Source organism: Folsomia candida, unplaced genomic scaffold (assembly GCF_002217175.1).
Source record: "Folsomia candida strain VU population unplaced genomic scaffold, ASM221717v1 Fcan01_Sc005, whole genome shotgun sequence".
Lineage (NCBI taxonomy): Eukaryota > Metazoa > Arthropoda > Collembola > Entomobryomorpha > Isotomidae > Folsomia > Folsomia candida.
This window is the reverse complement of record NW_019091197.1, coordinates 19,202-40,637: the sequence shown is the minus strand read 5'-3', so window position 1 is coordinate 40,637 and position 21,436 is coordinate 19,202. Positions and strand designations below refer to the sequence as shown.

Here is a 21,436-nt window from a genome sequence, read left to right as displayed (position 1 = left end):
TTTGTGATAAAAAGTTTAACCTTTATTAATTATTTAGCACTGTTGGTAATAATCCAGTCGACATAGTAAGAAATTTGCGTATTGACGCTGGGCTTATCGGGAAGGGCACACCCTTCCAGAGCTCCCCAGGCAATCAGGCCGACTAACGGGCCTCCATTGACTTCCACCACTGGACCACCCGCATCCCCGTAACACGCCTCCTTTCCGCCCTCTAGCGGTCCGACGCATAACATGGCGCGATCCACGTAATAGTCGGGGTGCATGTATTGGCACGTCTGGTCATCCACGATGGGCACCTGAAAAAATGTATGTAGGTAATTAAATATAAATAAATTTATTTGAAAATTTGAAAAATCGATCATCGAATTTCGATCAGGAAAAAAACATTTCACCATTCACACTAGGGCATCCAAAATCAGTTTTTGAAATTTTCGTAAAACCGGTTTTCGGTTTCCATAATTTGAAATCAGTTTACACAAAATCTTAAGGTGACCGTTCAATATACTGTAAAATTTAAAGCATAATAAAATTTGGGGATTAATTTTGGAAAACTATGTGTCAGAACAGTCCATTTTTATCCTAAAAACAAGATACGTAAAAATTTAGTAGATCCAAAACAATTTGATATTATAAAACAAAATATATTTAACTATTAGAAAATCGGTTATTATGTGCGACAAGGCCGTTTTAGTGCAAAACCGAATTTTGGGTAATATTTTAAACGGTTGTATAAAATTTGATAAAAACCGGATTTGAATACCCTACTTTACAAACAAACAGCACTCACCTGAATCCATTGAAGTACATCAGGCCTCGTCCCATTCTGGTGAATCGCACCCCACCCCGTCACCACCATTTCCGCCGTAGTTTCGTGCATAAAAGCGGGAAGTGGGACGGGTCGAACGTACTGATTAAACTCGAACGGTGTGTCGACCCGCAAGATGGCGATATCGTTGACCAAGTCGACCCAGTCGTACGACTCGTGGATCGTGAGACTCACAACGTCCCGGTACTGCTCATTTTCCCCCGTTTCAGCGTGCCAGTGTTTCCCGCCAATGACGGAAATCTGGTTAGCGGAAAAGTATTCGACACAATGGGCGACCGTGAGGACGAGGTCGTTTCCGATTATGACCCCGCCACAGGTTGGGTTGCCGTTCGGTTTAATTCGGATTAAGGCATGGTATGGGAACTGACCCTCCGTGGCGGGAGTTCCGCCAACCACTTTGCCATCCTGGTTAGAGCGCAACGCTCGTGGGGAAGCTGGATAAAATTAAATTTGAGCTGTTATACATTTTGAAGTTAATAAAATCCACACAAATTTTGAAAAATTTAAATTTTGAGATACAAACTTGGTCACTAAGAAAACTGTCAAGCTTTTTAAATGAAACATTATAACAACAATTAAGCCTTCTACTTTGCTGGTTAAAATTTCCACAAAAAAAAAATTTATGCTTTCTAATCTTGATTTCAATAAATTCTTATTTTAAGAAATACAAAATTCAACAAATGGCTTTCAAATATCTGCCAATATAATTTTTTAAACTTAGATTTCTTAAGAAATATAAAATCAATTATTTACCAAAAGTGGACCCAAGCGTGGCCAGTGATAAGAGTGCGACGATCAAATTATACTTCATGATGGATGCTTGATTGGACACTGTTATGAATACGTACCGAGCTGGAAGACTGCATCTTGTATTTATATCGAATAAACTGATAACGATTCGATCGTACGATATTAATTGCCCAACCTAATTTTGATTATCATGCATCATCAAATATTGCACCTTGATCCAGAATTGGGTGATGAATGAACGTAAAGAAAACATACACATTACGTAATGAACCAATGAGGGTATTCATGGTTCCCTCACAATCTTTAGTATTCTTCGTATCGTCAAAGAAGTTACAAAGGTTATGCGAATTTGGTCATGGCTGTACGATTTTGCCACCAAACGCCATGTAATTAAAGTTACGATGTTTGCGAAGCTTAGCCCTTTGATTTTTCTTCGTAAACTATTTGACGATATTAACAATTTTGAACACCCTTAATCACATATTATGAACTCTGCATGAAATATATGAAGGGCAATTTTTTAATCTCTTTCCCCCATCATGGGGTGGTCTACATGCATCGGTTCATTTCCAACTCAAAATTTGAAGCAAGAAATTTCAAACACCTCTCAAATATATCATGTATGGACTTTGCACACCAATATTTTTAACCATTGCGGACTAAAAGCATTTTTATGTATAGCACGTCAACTGATGAGTTCTGTTTGTGCTTTTTATGCGATACATATTTGCATACAAAGATATGTATATAAATAAATATATACTTGTTCACTCGTCTAATTTGAGTACGACGGTCAATTTCTTATCTGCGTGGGTTTCATTATCTGAGATAAAAATACATATATCAGATGTGGACCATGGACCAGAAAGTCATTAATCACATCATCGTCATGAATTACTTAATCGACAAGAGTACCTACTGTCAAGAGCCTTTATTCTTTAAAGTGTTTAATACGTACATATGAGTTATGACTATATTTTATAAGTATGGATTTACTTACATATTTAGAGGCAATTCACGTCACCCATCTTAAGGGGGTGATACTAATGAAAGTGGCAGTTGGTTTATTGTGTGTAAAAAAATGAATGGCAACAGGAAATTTAGTGAAATTTATATAAATTATAGATGGGGACTGTAGCTACTTATAATTGTCCACCAATGGTCCAAACACTCCATTCCTTCCGATTGAGCCAAGCTTTTTGCGAACGGTCGCCATGAACGTTTTGCCACTGGTTTTTCCAACGAGTTTTATTATTGCCGTCATGACCTGTATAAATTCTCGCAAGTTTTTGGGTGGTTTTTGTCTATTGGAATATTCCTTCTTGATTAGTGCCCAAAACCCTTCAATTGGACGCGCTTGAGGAATATTTGGAGCGCCGTCTCTTTTTTCAACAAAATCGATATTTTTGCTTCGAAAAAAATCGGTCACAATCGGTCACAATGTCGTCATGTCCATGACATGCTTGTTTTTGATGAAGGGGGTCAATCTCTTTATGATACACTTTTCAATTAGAGTTTAGAATTCGAACTCTTGCAAATAATAAATAATGTTTCTTGAGAAAAGCTATGTCCACTCTCTTCACGACTTTCACCGATCCCAGGAGGGCAGGTCGGCCAACTGATTTTTTGAAATATGCATTTCCGCGTTCCTCGTATCTGTCCAGTACTCGGTTAATTTTGTTCCGATGCATTCCTCCATTTGCAACAAAATTGCGAGTGTTTTTTCGATCCCTGAAACAAAAATTTTGGTGCGTTTTGGCAAAACCGTTTTGCGACTTTGTCGGATTTTTTTTGCTCTCATTTTAGAACGAATAGAGATAACGGATTTTGGTTTTCGGATTCAGAAAGCTGATTAAATTCCGAATGAGACGTAATAGGCTTGAAAAATTTAACATGACTCCTAAAACAATTAAGCGAGCGGGGAAAACTGCCACTTTCAATAGTATCACCCCCTTAATTCCGTAAATACATTTGCATAGATCAGCTTACGAACGAAAAACATGCCTTTGGTTTTTGCACCGTGAGCAAAAATTGCCTACGAGATGTTCGTAAAGTTCATCCAAAGTTTGTTAATTTCGTAAATTTGGGTTGTCACGGACTTACAACATATGTATTTATAAAGGCTGACGTGAATAGCCACATTGTGTAAGTGATAAGCAGATTTATTTACCTGCAATTCTGATGAGTATGTATGTAAATACTACTACGTAACTATTTTATTTGGACGTTTACATAAAATATTTAAAATTATTTAAATTTGTCACATTTTGTTCAATTTCAAGAATATTTCTTCAAGAAAAATTCGTTAAAGTTTTTTAATGGCTGGAGAAGCCCGTCCACTAAGTCCACGCTTGTTGGGATAACCAATCTAAACAAATAGGAAAGTGGTGGAAATATTTGTAAATTCTACATGGAACGATTTATTGTGGGGGTTTTCATTACGAGTTCGCGTAGTTAGCAGTGTCTGCAAATAAAAACTTGCCGTAAAATTCAATTGCAAACTTACTTATCTCCAAGGCTTGGATGGCATTTAGTTCTAATAAAAAAATATGTTACAATTCGAGTTCGTAATGATTACCCCCCTCTTTCGAAAGTTATATAAAATTACTTAATGTGACTGTAAAAAGGGGGCAACCCAACAACAGATCCAACTTCTACATAAAGTCCTGTCGCCTCTAACAACTCTAGCGAATAAAACACGTCAGGATAGAAACCAGCATTCAGAGCCAGAGTGCCTTTTCGGGAATTGTGATCTAAATATGTACATAGATCGAACTTTTAATTGTTTAGGTTTGCATAATAACGTAAATTTCTCTAATGTGTACATAAATATGTACCTTTGGAAAAACTACATATCCTCCTTCCACCCTGGGTTGATAAATGCCTGGAATGCTATTTAACCCTTGAACCATTTTATCCGCAACTGTTTTACGATTCGAAAATATGGCGAGTTTCTCTCTTTCGAACATAGCTTATGATTGGTCCCGAACAATTGGTGGATTTACCATGGCAAATAGTCCGACCTAGAAATTGTGTCCAACATACATACATAAATGCATAAACAATATTTCTAGTTGCGCTGTGAGAAATTTAGCATAATCACACAACAGGTATTGGTTTCTCTGCACTAAAGTTGCTACCGCTCGGTATTAAAATTATGCATACCAGTCCGTAAAATATTTCTAAAAATATGGTGAAATCTTAGCTACATACACGGTACTGCTGATCAATACAGCTATTTTGGCAGAGTTGCACTATTGTATTTAAGCTTGGTATTACTTTAATACAGGATTTTTTAACGTGCAAAAAATACCTTATGTAAATTACCTACATACCTGCCCCATTAGATTTGGACACTGTTTAACCGATAAGAGTTGCACCAGTACGGCCCGGATGGCAAGATCGACATTAAAAATTTCCATATAGCCGCCGCGCAAATTTGGCTCGTTTGTGAATCCTGAACATAAAATTAACTAAATATTTAGTCCTCGTGACTAGTATGATTAATTGTGTAGTTAATTAAGTGACATTTACCCTTCGAAATTGAGTTGAAAGAAATAAGCTCCACCTTATTAAATGGGTAATTCATCTCGGCGACAACTTTACGCAGAGAAATGAATGGCTCACTGCTTAGCAGGGTGAGCTGATAGACCTGTCGGAGAAAAGTGGACCCAATTAAAAACATCGTGCGTGATACGATCGGAGGATAATTCCTCCCGCTCATCTCCTCCCGCTCGTCTCCTCCCGTATACATTTTCCTCCCCGTACCATCTACTCCCCGCTGATTTACTCCCGTATACATTTACTCCCGTGACATTGTTTCACTACGGTTCTAATCATTGTCCAAAACAGCCCTCCAAAATGCACAAAATGTATCCAAAATAGAAAATGCGCTACAATGTTAAATTTTCTTTAATTATCACCATGTTTTCAAATATTTGCCAAGATACGCAATCTCCCATTAGTTATGAGAATTTTGAATTGTAGTACAGCACTATCTGGAAAATTTCGTAATTTCCCATAAGAAAACATATTTAAGCAACAAATTCCAAATAATACTATATAAATGCTCAAAACGACTTAACAATGAGAATAAAATATATCTACCTAGATTTTCAAAAAACTGTAACAAAGAAATTGCAACATTTTGGCCCATTTCCTATTTTGGACACTTTTTGAGCTTTTTGGACATTTTGGACGGCTGTTTTGGACAATGATCAGAATCGTAGCGAAATAATGTCTTCGCCAGAGGTGGAGACAAAGTGTAATCCGTAGAGGAGGTGAAAAGCAAAAATTCAACCTTTATTCAAGCATTGCGAAAACTCCTAGACTTGCGTCACTAAAATCGTCTTTACTTTTTCAAAAGTGATTTTAACACGGAAATTGTTGCATATTGTTTCACACCGATATAGTGTGCAATATTTGCATATAGTGGGATATCTGAACTCTCCACCCACCTAAATAGTATACCTAGTAAGCTATAGTTCGCTTTTTAAATAAATTCTCATATCTGAGATACGACTTAAAATGTGCTGACTTTGACAAGGGATTCGTCGTAGATTAGTTTTGATACCATTTCTTACAGAAACTCCGTCGCTGACTCCATTAGTCAGCAGGATGTCGTCCACATCTGTGGTAATTAGACATGGACCGAGTACTCGGCGCTGCCGAGTACTCGGCAGGTTTTGACCGTGCTCTCACTACTCGGACTCGGCCGAGTATTTTCTGCGTGCTCGGCCGAGTATTTCTTAAATTTTTATATGCATCCAGCATTTTACCCGGTACTTACACCGAGCGGTTCAAATCATCCAGCATGTAATTTTTGCAATCAACATCAAACTTACTTGAAAAAGACACCAATGAAATTTGTTAATTCTATCCGGTAATCAACTTTAATCGAAATGTTGGAACAGGAAGAAGAATCAGTAGCTTCACGTGATTCCGTCCACCAGTTCTCAAAATTGAGGTGCTGGTAATTAAATATTATGTAAACAATGATTTTTTGATGATCTTTTTGACAATTTACTCGGTGGCCGAGCCTTGCTCGGTACTCGATTGCCGAGTTTTGCTCGGTGCTCGGCAAACGAGCAGAAACGAGTACTCGTCAAAAATATAGCCGAGTACTCGGTGCTCGGCCGAGTCGACTTTTTCGGTACTCGGTGCATGTCTACACATGTGTGTGTATACACACTAATTCATAAATAAGTATAATACATTGTTGGAAATCCGGTATAGTCAGGCAGGTATTGATTTTTCGGTGTTAAAGTTGCTACAGCTTGGGATTATATCTGTCCATAAAAATTTGATATCAACATGGTAAATTTTAATACCGGCCTATTACTACTTGGTACTACTTATGTATCAAGACCACTTTGGTATACTTGAATACCGTTTGGTATTACTTTATTACTAGATTTCTAAAAGTGTAAGTATAGCAGAAAGATTGAGCTCTAATTAATTGCGAATATTTACACCGGATCAAATTCAGGGCGTGCCTAAACCTTTCAGTCATGTGGTTAACGCCGCATTCGACACGTTGGGTCCACCAACATTGCCAAACACGTTTCTTCGTCAGGTATGTAAGCATGCCACAATTTCGGCACAATTAAATATTACATATGTATAATGGAACGTTCATATATTACGTCACGAAAATGGGGGGTAGGTGATTTTGGGCCGCTCATCTTACTCATGTCAAACTTAACGTGGGAAGGATAGGGAAGGGATTGATGGGTGGTGTAAAAATCGGATTTTTTTTATGACGTAATATATGCATGGACGTTCCTTACGTTTAATGTGACAAAAGTATGATAAATATGCAGGTGACGAGTTCGGTGGGCTATCCACCGCTTATGAAGCTTTTGCCGTCCGATGCTGTGGAGAGGGCGACAGCAATTTTAAACGAAAAAAGTATTTCATGCATACCTAAAATATATATTCTTGATATTATAGAAATTTATAAAAAATATTAACTTATCATCCTGAAACTTTTAGAAAGAGAGGAAATTGTTCTAGATGGATTTAAGCTTGTTAGGGAACACGTGACAAATTTTATTTCCCAACGGGACAACGTTACCACGCACATGGACGATATCCTCTTGACTGATGCCGTCAGCGCTGGACTTTCCGTAAGAAATGATGCAGTGTGGGTTTGATTTCTGCTCTTTTCCGGAAAATCGGGGGAATAAAATCCTGGAGAATTCCCATGACCCACAGGATAATGCTAAAATTTCCGAAAAATCCCAGGAATCTTTCTCAATTTCGAAATAATTTTCAAAACTTCCCTGAATATATTTGAAAATTCCAGGAACCTTTAAAAATTGCCAAAAAATGAGAATTTTTTAATGCTCCAAAATTCCCGAAACTTTCAAAATATTTTCGCAGGGTATAAATATGTAGACATATACCCTACCCTTCTTCCCTGGATTCGCCCTCCGCTTTGCCAGTAAATCGAACCCACGAAATTATGTGCTATTCGTTAAAAAATAGGGAAAAAATCTTAAAGGTTGTCTGGCAGATTTACAGATTTTAACTTTGTAGGAAAATTAAAGGACTTTTGCCAATCTTTTTTGAACGAACAGTAATCTTCACTCAATCCACTGATTTCATCACGAACACAATTCTTATCAAATGTACACTAATATCCAAATAGTTGGCCTTTCAATTGATCCAATTGAACGATAACTTACTCCCGGCCGGAATTATGGTCCCCGTTCCGCTATATTCATTGTACTCCAGTTTAATTTCAAAGCATGGATTGACACGGGTAATTAAATGACTTACATATATAAATATCTAAATTATTTCTAAAAAAAATCTCTACCTTACCCAACCCCAGATTAATTATCACTTATCCATCGACAACAATTGGGAACTGAAACAGTCAGAGTTGGACCGTGCGTATAAAGAAGCCCTGCGATCATGTCATTGTCAACCTCGAGCTATTGCTATAATAAATCCGGGAAATCCTACAGGACAAATTTTTCGAAGAGAGACAATTGAAGACATAGTCAAATTTGCGCATCACAGAAAGGTCGTCATATTTGCGGATGATATAAGCATGTAACTAAGGAGATTACATATGTAGTCAACAATTTTCTTTTATCTGGTCCACTTTTTTCCGACAGGTATTTCAACTCACCCTGGTCAGCAGTGAGCCATTTATTTCTGTGAGGAAAGTCGTCGCCGAGATGCATCACCCGTTTAATAAGGTGGAGCTTATTTCTTTCAACTCAATTTCAAAGGGTAAAGGTGACTTCAAGGCTGGTACTCAGGACGGATTATTCACGCAAAACGGCACGTTCTGGTTTTTCCAATAAATTACTACTTCACTGGAATTACTTAGAAGTTTACCAAATGGGATTGTTCCTTAAAAACGGTTGCAATATGTTGCTTAGTTTCTTATTCTCGTTTTTGCTAATTTTTTTCATAAAGAATATCCGTCATGAGTACTATTCTTTACTAATTAATGATACACTCTAGTTGTGCAAAATTTACTTAAAATAGAGCGCGATACACCAAAATTGGGGAAAATTTATCCAGTTACTACGTTAATGTCTGTTTTACACAGGCTTGAGTAAATTTTATGTATTTAACTTAATTTAGAGTTTCCTAATCACGAGTAACTGCTTAACAGTAAGAAATTAGAAACGCATTCTTTGTTAAGGGTTCACCAACGAGCCAACTTTGCGTGGCGGATATATGGAAATTTACAATATTGACCCTGCCATACGGGCCGTATTGGTACAACTCTTATCGGTTAAACAGTGTCCAAATCTAATGGGGCAGGTAAGTTAAATCATCTCTATCAAAGTACCCTAGACTTGTTCACCTTAAATAATTTGGCGATAAGCCGTCACCCTGGGAGGTAATCAAGGGCTGTGTTTTTGGGTGATGATGATACGTTGTATCACCAATGAAAAATTGTAAATCGTAAAATTATGTGCCATACACACGTGATGTAGTTATTTTATTGAACACTTGATCTAAATATACAATTTTTGTACGTGAAAGTATTAAATCTGTTAATAACGACGCGTCGTTAACGACATCAAGTCTATGTGTAAATATGAATTATTTTCCTTTAGTGACGAAACTTCACCTACATATATCATTACCCAGAAATAGAGCACTATAGTACCTCCGCGGGTGACAACTTGTCACCGAATTATTAAGAGTGTATGTTTGGACACAATTTCTAGGTTGGGCTGTATGCCATGGTGAATCCACCAATTGTTGTGGAACCATCATACACTTTGTTCGAAAGAGAGAAACTCGCCATATTTTCGAATCGTAAAATAGTTGCGGATAAAATTGTTAAATTTTTAAATAGCATTCCAGGCTTTTATCAGCCCAAGTTGGAAGCAGGATTTGTAGTTTTTCCAAAGGTACGCATCATCAGAGAGATGACAAAAATCTAGGAAACATATATTCTTTAAAAATTGTAATTATATATGTAAATGATGGTTTGAATGTCACGCTATAATGGAAATTTTTTTATGAGAAAAATTCGTAAATTTCCACTAGATACTGAAATCAAACATTTTAAGATTTTTCGTCAGTGTTCCCCAGTTTTGAAAATATCTCATTTATAAAAATCTAAATCCCAAATCTTATAAGTAACTACATAATTAAGCTATAGGGGCTTTCCCTTTGCAAGATTTTCCACACAGCGAGACATTTATCTACTTAAACCATCCTGTACAATTTAAAATTAACGAAGGATTTATATCCATAATTTTTAGATCACAATTCCCGAAAAAGCAGTAACTCTAGCTGTGAATGCTGGCACGTTTCCTGACGTGTTTTACTCCTTGGAGTTGTTAGAGGCGACTGGAATTTATGTAGAAGTGGGGTCTGGTTATGGTTTGCCCTCTAATCAGAGTCACATTAAGTAATTTTATATTTCCTAAAATTTCATTCCAGGCCAAACTTTAATTTGGCCTCTCTTGTTTCGTTTTTAGACTGATCATCCCAACAAGCGTGGACTTGGTGGACGGGTTTCTCCAGCCAGTCAAGGATTTTAATGATATTTTCTTGAAGAAGTATGCTTGAAAATTAATCAAATGTATCTAATACACTCAGTTGTAACAGATTTAAATGATTAAAAAAATATTTATACCCTAAACTAAATACTCAGAATTTTTGCCAATGATATTTATTTAAATTGTTGTATGCAAATCGAGACTCTCGATTCGAGAGGGAAGGATAAGACCGGAGTCGCACTCGGAATTATCCTGTAAATACATATATACATACAAATGCATATTTATGATATCAGGGAAAAATACATTTTTAAACAAAGTCACATTTCTAATAAACCGCAACGCATACGGTTATTTCCTGTTCCGTATAACGGTTTCATATTCTAACAATTTACATATTTCTGCTTATTCCTTCACCTTGCTCTCATTCACACACGAGACGCGTCCATGTGCAGTGAATCCCTCGCCGAACTGCAGACGACATCTGAGATCGAAACTTTGACAAAGAAGGCTAAATTTCGACCCTTTCGAAATACCACCAAGTGCGCGCTTTCCTTCCATTTCATCCTCATTGCACGTTTTACTCTAATTACGAAGGAATAGGGGATGTCCACCAATTATGTCACGCGTGACAAGAGGGAGAGGATGGGTCTGAAAATCTTAATTTTTACGTGACATAACATATGGGTGTTCCCATCTAACTACATATTTACTGATATTGACGTTCGCCGGTCGTCTAATTTAGCAAACTTGAAGCTAAGAAAAATTAGTAATATATTGTTTTCGACACCGGAAGATACAGATTGAATTCATACTTAAAAATAAAAAAAAGTAGAGCGATGCCTGGTAGCGGTCAGGTAATAAATACATACACTTTTATTGTCTTATGTATGTGCACCTTTATTTTTTTAATTATAATAAAAATTGCACATTTACATATTACAGTTTTTATGCTACTTCCTCCTTACATGGATTATACAGGACAGCTCGATAGGAATAAGTACGATTCGTGCTGAGAATGCAACTGTATCTAAAAAATTAACAAATTGGGATAGAAATTCACTGACTATTGGTCTGGTTAAAAGTAATTATCGTAAAATGGAATATCCATTCCATAGCCAGGCATATTACCGCAGGCTGGAAATAATTGAAGAGTTAAAAAATGTAGGTGATTATCTAAATGAATATGTACATATATTTATTCACTATCGATATTAAAAGATAGTGAATTAATTTCATATTGGTAGAAAATTTGTACGGCCTTGTATAATTTTAATACCAAGCGCTAACAACTTTGATACCGAATGGCCAATATCTGCTTGATTATGAGATTTCTGGCAGTGAATGTACGTACGAAATAAAAATCAGATGCAATTCAACCGAAATATTATCAGTTCCAATCCATCCAAAAAACTTCTGATCCAGTTGGATTGGATCGGGCAATGGATTATAAAAAATTAATATATAGCTATGTACACTCTAAATAATTTGGAGACAAATCGTCACCCGCGGAGGTACTATACTGCTCTATTTTTGAGTAACGATTTAGGAGACGTTTTATCACCAGGGGGAGATAAGTCAAAAAGTCATGCACCAAGCACACGTGACGTCGTCATTTAAAAAATTTAATACTGTCATGCAAAAAAAAAGTCTTATTGTCAGATAAAAATGTTCAATTTTTTAAATGACGACGTCACGTGTGTTTGATACACGAGCTTTTGGCTTGTCTCCTTCTGGTGATAAAACGTCTCATAAATCGTTACCCAAAAATAGAGCAGTATAGTACCTCCGCGGGTGACGATTTGTTTCAAAATTATTTACAGTTACATTTACATTTACATTTATAAAATTATTTACAAAATTATTTACGGTGTATATGTATATATCTAATACACTTTCATCTTATCAAATCCAGGGTGTACCTAAACCTTTTAATCACACTGTTGACGCCGCACTCACCATATTGGGCCCACCAATACCACCAAACACGTTTCTTCGTCAGGTACTTAAATTGTGACAACTTTTTCGATTTTTTGAACGACTATAATATTTAAATCCGCAGGTGACAAGTTCGGTGGCTTACCCACCACTGATGGAGCATTTTCCGCGGGACGTTACCGACAGGGCAAGAATAATTTTAAACCAAAGTGGTATTTCGTACATATTATTATTTAAAATTGTATACATTTTCACAAATTATTAACTCGTCGAACGGATAATTTTAGATACACCAGTTCCACTCGTTTGCCGAGCACCGAGCAAAACTCGGCAATCGAGTACCGAGCAAGGCTCGGCCACCGAGTAAATTGTCAAAAAGATCATCAAAAAATCATTGTTTACATAATATTTAATTACCAGCACCTCAATTTTGAGAACTGGTGGACGGAATCACGTGAAGCTACTGATTCTTCTTCCTGTTCCAACATTTCGATTAAAGTTGATTACCGGATAGAATTAACAAATTTCATTGGTGTCTTTTTCAAGTAAGTTTGATGTTGATTGCAAAAATTACATGCTGGATGATTTGAACCGCTCGGTGTAAGTACCGGGTAAAATGCTGGATGCATATAAAAATTTAAGAAATACTCGGCCGAGCACGCAGAAAATACTCGGCCGAGTCCGAGTAGTGAGAGCACGGTCAAAACCTGCCGAGTACTCGGCAGCGCCGAGTACTCGGTCCATGTCTACACATGTGTTTACACAGACATGTACATAAATACATTAATTAATTTGCATACGTTCTTTAGCTCTTCAATTATTTCCAGCATGCGGTAATATGCCGGAGTATGGACGAGATACTCCATTTTGCGATAATTGCTCTTAACAAGGCCAATGGTTAGTGAGTTTCTATCCAAACTTTGTAATCTTTCCGGTTCGGTTGAATTTTCAGCCCGAATCATACGTATTCCTGAACAATTGTGCATTGTAATCCATATGAGAAAGATGTAGTGAAAAACTGTAATATGCAATTCTAGTTCGTCAAATGCATAAGTAAAAAATTTGAATATGTAAATATGCAAAATATAAACGTACAAGAACAAGTGCGTATTTATTACCTTGGTGTTATCAGACATGGTTCTATTTTGAGGTCCAAATTCAAATTGTTGCTTCCGATATGGAAAACAGGATGGGAACAATATTTTGTATGTATTTTCTTTACAGATAATTAAACTGCAGGGGAATTGATGTAAATCTTAATAAATAAGTAGTTGTCCTTCGTCTAGTTTGTAATAAATAACTGAGAGCTTGTTCAAAAATGTTCATATTCTTAAACGACTCGTTAAAAGGTTATTAAGGACCGATTACCCTAAAGTGCAACTTTTATTCGGAAGGAAGCTGAATATAACTGTATAACATCCTACAAGTAAGATGTATTGCTTTAGTATGTAAATATACAGATTATGGAGCTTATTTGTATGTACATAGGAGGTTTCGGTTGACAAATATACTTGTCATTCAAAACGCATTATCCTAATAACGGTTACAAATAAAAATGTTTAAAAATGCGTCCTACATACAGTAGAAACTCCAGCCAGTAATAATTTAATACCAGTTGCCTAGGAGGATTTGTACATACATCATCAAGCTCTGAAGATACTAAAAATTATATACATTTGTATGTGTAAGTTATCGAATTTTTTAATTGAGTTGAAATTGACTGATGCGTAGTAAACGGTTTATGAAATGTTTATTTCTTCTTACCTAAAAGATTGGATATCTTAGAGTGGCAATGAATGAGTGAATTTTGGATTCTCACCTTGTACATATTTACATTCACATATTTATTCGATTTGATATATCAGCAATTGCATATCAAGTTGCATAAAGATGTCAATAATAAAGCACTTAACGTCACCCATCATAAGTCCGTAACCAATTAATCTTTCAAAAAACATGCCCTTTATCTTCGTAAATTTTTATAGTTTATGTATGCATGTACGTGGGTACAGACAGAGTGACGAAGGTTGACGTGAAATGCCTCAATAAATTATTACATAAATTGTCATGCATCCTTCTCTCCACAAGTTTTAATTGCCGTTATCCTTCAACCAATCCATGACAACCTGTGCGCTCTTATCCGGCGGGAACACAGGGTAAAAGACCTTTAATATTTTCCCCTCCTTCGCCAAAATCGTGACCCTTTTAACCAACACGCCGCACCCTTCAACCTCAAAAGTTGGAAGGTTTAACGCATTGACAAATTCTTTCTTCTCATCGCTCAATATGTTGAATGGAAGGTGGAGTCGTTGCCAGGCTTCTGCTTGATAAGCCGTGTCCTGTGTGGATAAGCCGAAGACGTGGGACACGCCAAGTTTTTGCAATTCTTTGAAGTGATCCATGAACGAGCAGGATTGCGGGGTGCACCCTCTCGCACCTGGGATGAGGTCCCACCCATCCGGCAAGGGTACACCAGGCTGCCCAGTTCGTGGGTAGCAATAAATGACCACGGTGCCCGGGAGGGTGGATAAGTTGACGGTCGAACTATCCGTTGCCGTTAAGGTTATCGATGGGATAAGTGTGCCTGGGATTAAGTGGTCACACGCACCATCATCTTTCGGCACGGGGAGGTCGGCTGGCAGGGGGAATGACATGTCGGGTTGGGATCTTCTAGCTGCAATTTAATTATAATAAATGAACGTTTAGAAATTTCAACACAGTGTAAAGATTTTTTATCACTTGACTACCAATCTATTTATCAAAAGTATTACATTGTAAATTTGACAAAACTCTTATTTGGAGTGTAGTACTTAGATAATATTAATAGTTCAAACTGTAAAATTTTAGTTACCTTGGTTACTTTCTCTTGAAAACTTCAATCACTAAATGAATTATGGAAAGAGAACAGAATTCACTTTGCGCATAAGTGGATGAGTAGTGGGCCAATCTGCTGATTTTGGAGTTGTTGATTGACTCAAGGTTAGGTTACGTAACCTTTAAATGTATGCACGTACTTATGTACGAGCGATATAGAGAGTTATTCAAGATCGCGCATAGCACACAATTACTTATAAGAGTGCGAAGTATATAATAGGGTGATTCATTTCAGGTCAAATTTTTCCATGGCAATACATTTTTCGACTAGCAAGAATTTTTTCATCCAAGCAAATTTGCGAAGTTTGCGAACTTTATTTTGCTAGTAATTATAAGTACTGACTAATGATGAATACCCCTAATATCTTAGAAATTATTATATTGCGAATTTGTCTTACATGAGAATTATCTTGTATGATAATCAATACTCCCACAAATGCTAGCCATGAAGAGAGCAGGGACTTGGGTAGAGCTTAAATTAGAAAAACACAAAAACGACGTTTATGTAATATATGTAAATAATACAATGCAAATTGTTTTTTAATGGGTGTCATATGTATGTAGTGTCTTGATACCAGATACACAGATAATTCCGCCCAACACACAAAGTACATTTGCATGCAACAACCTTTATAAAATTTTGCAGTTCGCTTCTTTCAGGAGTGAGAGAATTCCCGGCCTCGTACACACTTCTCGTGAAACATAACATAAAAGATGATGGATGATGGGGACATCGAATAAGCCTGAGGACACCCCCCCCCCCCGCGGCTACTGATTTATTATGTATTTTTTTACTCAGTTAAATCAGGAATACATAATCTCTTATTCTTATGTAGATATTTATTTAGCCATGCAAAAATATAACGAATTTCCCATGGCCATTTCGCAATAATTCACCACAACGCAGAAAACACTAGGTTGCACACAATTGAGGGATTATCCCGATTTACCGTAATAGAACGGTCCCAGAAACATATATCACTACCAGAAATATTTAATATCCTTTCTAAAAGAATTTATAAACATTTGTATGTAAGAATGAGAGGAAATAAATGTTTTGTTTCAAAATGTCACCGCCCCGCTGTCATTGCAAAGTTACATTTCAAATATTATTGTAGTATACGTATGTATAAAATTACTGTATTTTATTTTAGAAGTGACATAAAACTTATCACTTTCCAGGTTACTTTAATCATAAAAGGTAGTAGATACATAACTAATCTGAATTATGGATATACAAAACAATAGGCAACTAAATAAGTAATCACGGCAAAATGGATGCTAGTCTTTCCTTGGCGACGATCACCTTATAACTAAATGCACTTACATATGTACATACATGTTTAAAAGCCGAGTCCATACAAGGTTCCTTACTTTCCATTCTCGTCTCATCGTCGTCAGTGTTGATATTGTTATTCATCACCACTGGTTATTTCACCACAGACCAATGTCGACAACTTTTCTCATTCAACGGATTAGTTTGGCAGTTCAACGCGGGAATGCGGCATCAATCATGGGAGCTGTCCCCAGTCAACGAGGATTAGAAGAATTATTTTATATTTTAAATGATAGGTCGTTTTATTTACAAAAATCATGTAAGGGGCCGAATGGTGATCTCGGACGCCTATCCGGATCAAGTAAAGGTTTTCCCAACCCACCAACATCGGGTTTTTCCTCTACTCCCCAAGCCAACTAAGTGTATTTCATAGTTTATCAATGTTTATGTTAATAATAAATAATACCCACAGACTATTCCTTGCTATTAAAGAATCACATACCATATATTTACGCATTATTTTTTGCTAGGTATACCTAGCTAAAAATGTTTAAAATTTTTGACATGGATTTCACCCAGTAAAATCACTGAGACAATTCATGCAATCCGTACATACACATGTGTATGTACGGATAATAACACATAATAAACACCAGGGTACCCACTATGTTTTTTAAAATCTACTAGGACCCCAGATGAAGGATTCATTCATATTTCCGTGTAAAACTCATATTTAGCGTCGTAACGTGGCGCCAAATTCGCGAAATTTGAATGTTTTTATTTTTGAAACCGACATAACTTTTGAAATCCTAGACGGATTTTAAAAATTTTTGGCAAAAATCATGATAAGGAGTTCAACTTTCGTATTCCATGAAATTTTTTCCAAAATTATCGCTTTTAACTTTTTGCAAAATTTCGTAATTTTCATAGAAATGGGTGTTCGTCAAAAAAATGCAAAAAATATCTCAAAAATTAGAAACTTTTTATTTTTATTTTTTTCTCAAAAATTTCGACTTTTGTGATCATTTTAAGCATAAAATTTTGAAAATCCGACATAAACTGCAAAAGTTATGAGGGTTTGAAATTTGTCTAAAATGGAAATTTTTAAGTTTGGAGCCACGCCATGGCGCAAAATATGAGTTTTACACGGAAATATGAATGAATCCTTTATCTGGTGTCCTAGTAAATTTTAAAAAACATAGTGGGTACCCTGGACACGATAAGCAGTCGGGGACCTTCCCTTTGTGAGTAAGTTTATAAAAACTAAATAAGTTAATTTTCCTCGGAAGTATTTATATACATAAGTTTACGGATTTTATACCAAGGACTGCGTCAACTGTCTCACTATTCTGTAGCATATTTGACAATAAATCAATTGTACCAGAACTTATTTATACAAGCTACGTGAAAACCGTTTCCATTGAATAATCCAACATCGTCTTAAAAACAAATACTTTACTCTCCCTGTCCAAAATGAAAAGGGTTATCTCCCCAATTCCAACACATAACGCAAACGGTTCCATGCTTCTAATCCATCTCGCCATCTCCTTCCTTTTCCTTGCTTCTCCAATATTCGCCAACCCTTTCCTGTACTTACACAATAATTCTTTACTCTTGTCGTTAACGTAGGCGCTATAATTACAAATCATCATTTGCAGATAGTTCGCAGTGAATAGGCCGAATCCGCAAATTAGTAAAAATACTACCCGAATTTCCCCATGCCATCGGACAAGGATGTACGAAAAACCGACGGAACTCACACCAGTCATCGTAATTGTGAGGAAGGAGCCGAATTTATTTATCGGGACTGGGATTCGATAAAGGATCGCGAGGTGATGATAGACTTTGAAGTGTTGCATGCCATCTTGTCTTCCGAGGTGTAACACGCGGTCAAAGTATGCGTCGGCATACTTTGCCTATGTTTCCGGCCCAGACGAAGAGTCGGATAATGCGGTCGAGAAAGACGGGACGACGGGATAGCTTTCGTTCGGCGGGGACAGCTAGAAAGATTAAATAAGAACTTGTCAGTTTGTTGGTTAAGGTCGTGAAGTGAAGTAAACTCATGTACATAAGTTGTATACTAGCACAAATGAGTGTTATGTTAGAAATTGGTGCATCAATTTTTAGCCAAAAAATATCATAATTCGACCGATAATTTTATGTAAGTAGATTTTCTTGCAAATCATACTTATTACATATGAAACACATAAGGCGGAAGTTATATTTTGCTAAATATGTGAAACTCGTACATACGCAGTGACAACGACTCAGGATTGATTTGATGGGTGTCAATTGATGACTTCGAATTGATAAGTTCGAATTGCTGAATTAGAATTGACGAGTGTAAAAATGACACATTACAACACTCAATATACATACAATTTATGTATGTAACGAAATGAGTTAAGAAAAAATCCAATAAATTACCTTTTCCCAATTGTTGGATGTATTGATCCGTCAAGTTACAAGTTTGTATCAAGATGTCGTCGAATCCCAATAAAATCATGAAAAATAAGAAAAAGTAAACCACTTCCATTACGAGGAACCATTGGTAAGCTGATAAAATGAATCGCCGACTTTTAGTGATGACCGGATTTGTCATTCTCCACGGTATTCCCAACCCCAGGACTATCGTGTTAACGAATGATAAGGCAAGTGGAGCCATCGTATGGATAAGCTTGCCCGATTTGACGAGACGTACACAGTTTCCATTAACGGAAACTTGGATGGGGAGTCCATACCAGAAAAACGGTCTTGCGTAGTATAAAAGGTTAAATAATCGGACAGTTTCTGACCGATATGGCTTCATTTTGAACTTTGGCTAAATGATACAACCGGAAATTATGTATATCGAGATTGAGGTTTTAAGAGGAATTTGCCTCAGTGATCAATCAAAGTGTTGGTACAATTTGCACCTTGCTACACTGCAAAGTTATGTGCGTAGGTCCACACCCATCTGCGTAATACACTTAAAAATCCGGTATATTTAATCAGATATTGATTTCTCGATATTAAAGTTGGTACCACTCGATATGAAACTACATCCGTTCGCAAAAATTTACTACCGACATGGTAAAACAATATCGAGCTATTACTACGCGGTATTACTTATCAAGTCCACTTTGGTAGAATCATATCTGAATACCGCTTGGTAACTACCCATCACTTTAGATAAGCCTATCTAAATATTTGTGTGTACATTGAAGCTGGCGACCATATCTGTTGTATGCATATAGTTCAGCAGAGGGCACATGTCAAATACACTTCAAGCCTACAAATTCCTTAAATTGAATACTACATAATTATGGCTGAAGTAAAATTTATCACTTCCGGTAAAGTAAATATAATGGAGTTAAAATCCGAAAAACTATAAACACATGGCCGAGCATATATACCTACATAGTTCTTGCCGATTTGAAATTACGTAGTAAATACATATTTACGAGCTCGTACATATGCTGTGTTTATACTTACTTAAATTAAAACTCAACTTTACATTTGGATATTTTTTATGATATGGTAGGTATAATTAGCACGGCTTGATTTGTATGATTTATCTAAATACATGTGCACATGTTCGGACGCTTATTTGCTAATTCTAGTAATTAGTGCACATGTCACTGATAACAAATTAACGAGAGCATTGATTTTGTATTTAATTTAAGGATGTCCATCATTTTGCAAGTTGTATAACACAATCATTAGCTAAAAGCTAAACTAATAGTGTAAGGTAAATATTGAAAGGTATTTATGCACATGTATTAATAAGTGTATACACTTATTAATACAAATATGTGTATGTATACACATACATATTTATATTTTTATGGGGACAGATTTAAAATATTTCTAAATAAAAATACAACACAATACTTATGAATTTATGTATCTATTTATGTACCTATGTTGTAAAATACCAAGGGAACTTGGGAATTAAATCTAACTACGTATTTATCTACCTACCTTTCTTGCCTAGAATTTCAAATAAAATGCAATATGAAATTTCTTGAGAACAAAATAGTGAAACTTGACTTGAGACTAACTTGTTTTTATAGAAACCATTCCAATTTAAAAAAATATTTCCTTTTATGTGGTTATGCAACTGAACTTCAATACGGACTAGTGTCCATGTACATACACATGCATTATGCATGCAATTAAATACATGGTAATTTAGCAGCAAGGTTAGGATTACATGGTAAGTTATTTGGCAAAGCAAAATAATTAGGTTAACATGGCAACGGAAATCCGAGAATTAAATGACCAAACTGTTCTGAGGATTAGCTCGATACATATTTAATGCGGTTACCAATTGGAGCTTTACAGTGCAGTGTCAAGCTCCAATTAAGAGGTTAACTCTCGTGCAAACTTTGTATGACGGTTGACGGAACGATTTGCGTCATTAACTATTTTGTGACGATGCATTGTCACAAAACAGAGTTATAAATTTTAGCCACCCCTTTAGAATTATACGCTTTAAAAGTATATGTATGTACATAGCTGAACTCTGATGAACTGTACGCTCTTAACAACCCGTGTTAATGGTCATCGAATGGTGTGCATATGTGACTTCACCGTGCGGTGATAACGTTTCCCACCTAAAGCTAAGTATTCACCTACTTTTTTTTCGGCCGAAAAAATTCCGGGCGAAAATTTCAACCGAAATATTTCGGCGAGAGAATAAGTTTGGGGCGAAAATCAAAATATTTTCTTCCATAATTTCTGCCTGAAAAGGTCACGGTATTCACCTATCTGATATTTTCGGCAGACATGATCTCAGCTGGGAAT

General features: G+C 36.3%; 5 protein-coding genes across 5 annotated transcripts; 2 read left to right on the top strand and 3 right to left on the bottom strand.

The window, feature by feature from the left end:
* LOC110849614 (trypsin-1) lies at nt 1-1,687 on the bottom strand. Its single transcript, XM_022097044.2, has 3 exons — nt 1,580-1,687; nt 788-1,260; nt 1-296 (listed from the first exon to the last, which is right to left on the bottom strand). The coding sequence occupies exons 1-3, from the start codon at nt 1,635-1,637 to the stop codon at nt 30-32; spliced, it is 798 nt and encodes a 265-aa protein (XP_021952736.1). The 5' UTR covers nt 1,638-1,687; the 3' UTR covers nt 1-29.
* A 5,705-nt stretch (nt 1,688-7,392) lies between these two features.
* Nucleotides 7,393-10,473, top strand: LOC110849850 (alanine aminotransferase 2-like). Its single transcript, XM_022097312.1, has 7 exons — nt 7,393-7,486; nt 7,571-7,704; nt 8,704-8,842; nt 9,147-9,152; nt 9,243-9,364; nt 9,778-9,963; nt 10,321-10,473. Exons 1-7 carry the CDS (start codon nt 7,393-7,395, stop codon nt 10,471-10,473), a joined length of 834 nt encoding a protein of 277 aa, XP_021953004.1.
* A 533-nt stretch (nt 10,474-11,006) lies between these two features.
* On the top strand, nt 11,007-14,088 carry LOC118435829 (alanine aminotransferase 2-like). The gene is made up of 4 exons (XM_035852281.1): nt 11,007-11,417; nt 11,506-11,724; nt 12,476-12,562; nt 12,623-14,088. The coding sequence occupies exons 1-4, from the start codon at nt 11,400-11,402 to the stop codon at nt 12,761-12,763; spliced, it is 465 nt and encodes a 154-aa protein (XP_035708174.1). The 5' UTR covers nt 11,007-11,399; the 3' UTR covers nt 12,764-14,088.
* A 232-nt stretch (nt 14,089-14,320) lies between these two features.
* LOC110849946 (peroxiredoxin DOT5) lies at nt 14,321-15,669 on the bottom strand. Its single transcript, XM_022097429.2, has 2 exons — nt 15,350-15,669; nt 14,321-15,172 (listed from the first exon to the last, which is right to left on the bottom strand). Exon 2 carries the CDS (start codon nt 15,150-15,152, stop codon nt 14,589-14,591), a length of 564 nt encoding a protein of 187 aa, XP_021953121.1. The 5' UTR covers nt 15,153-15,172; nt 15,350-15,669; the 3' UTR covers nt 14,321-14,588.
* A 2,188-nt stretch (nt 15,670-17,857) lies between these two features.
* LOC118435532 lies at nt 17,858-20,660 on the bottom strand. Its single transcript, XM_035851708.1, has 2 exons — nt 19,076-20,660; nt 17,858-18,648 (listed from the first exon to the last, which is right to left on the bottom strand). Exons 1-2 carry the CDS (start codon nt 19,455-19,457, stop codon nt 18,539-18,541), a joined length of 492 nt encoding a protein of 163 aa, XP_035707601.1. The 5' UTR covers nt 19,458-20,660; the 3' UTR covers nt 17,858-18,538.
* Between the last annotated feature and the right edge of the window lie 776 nt (nt 20,661-21,436).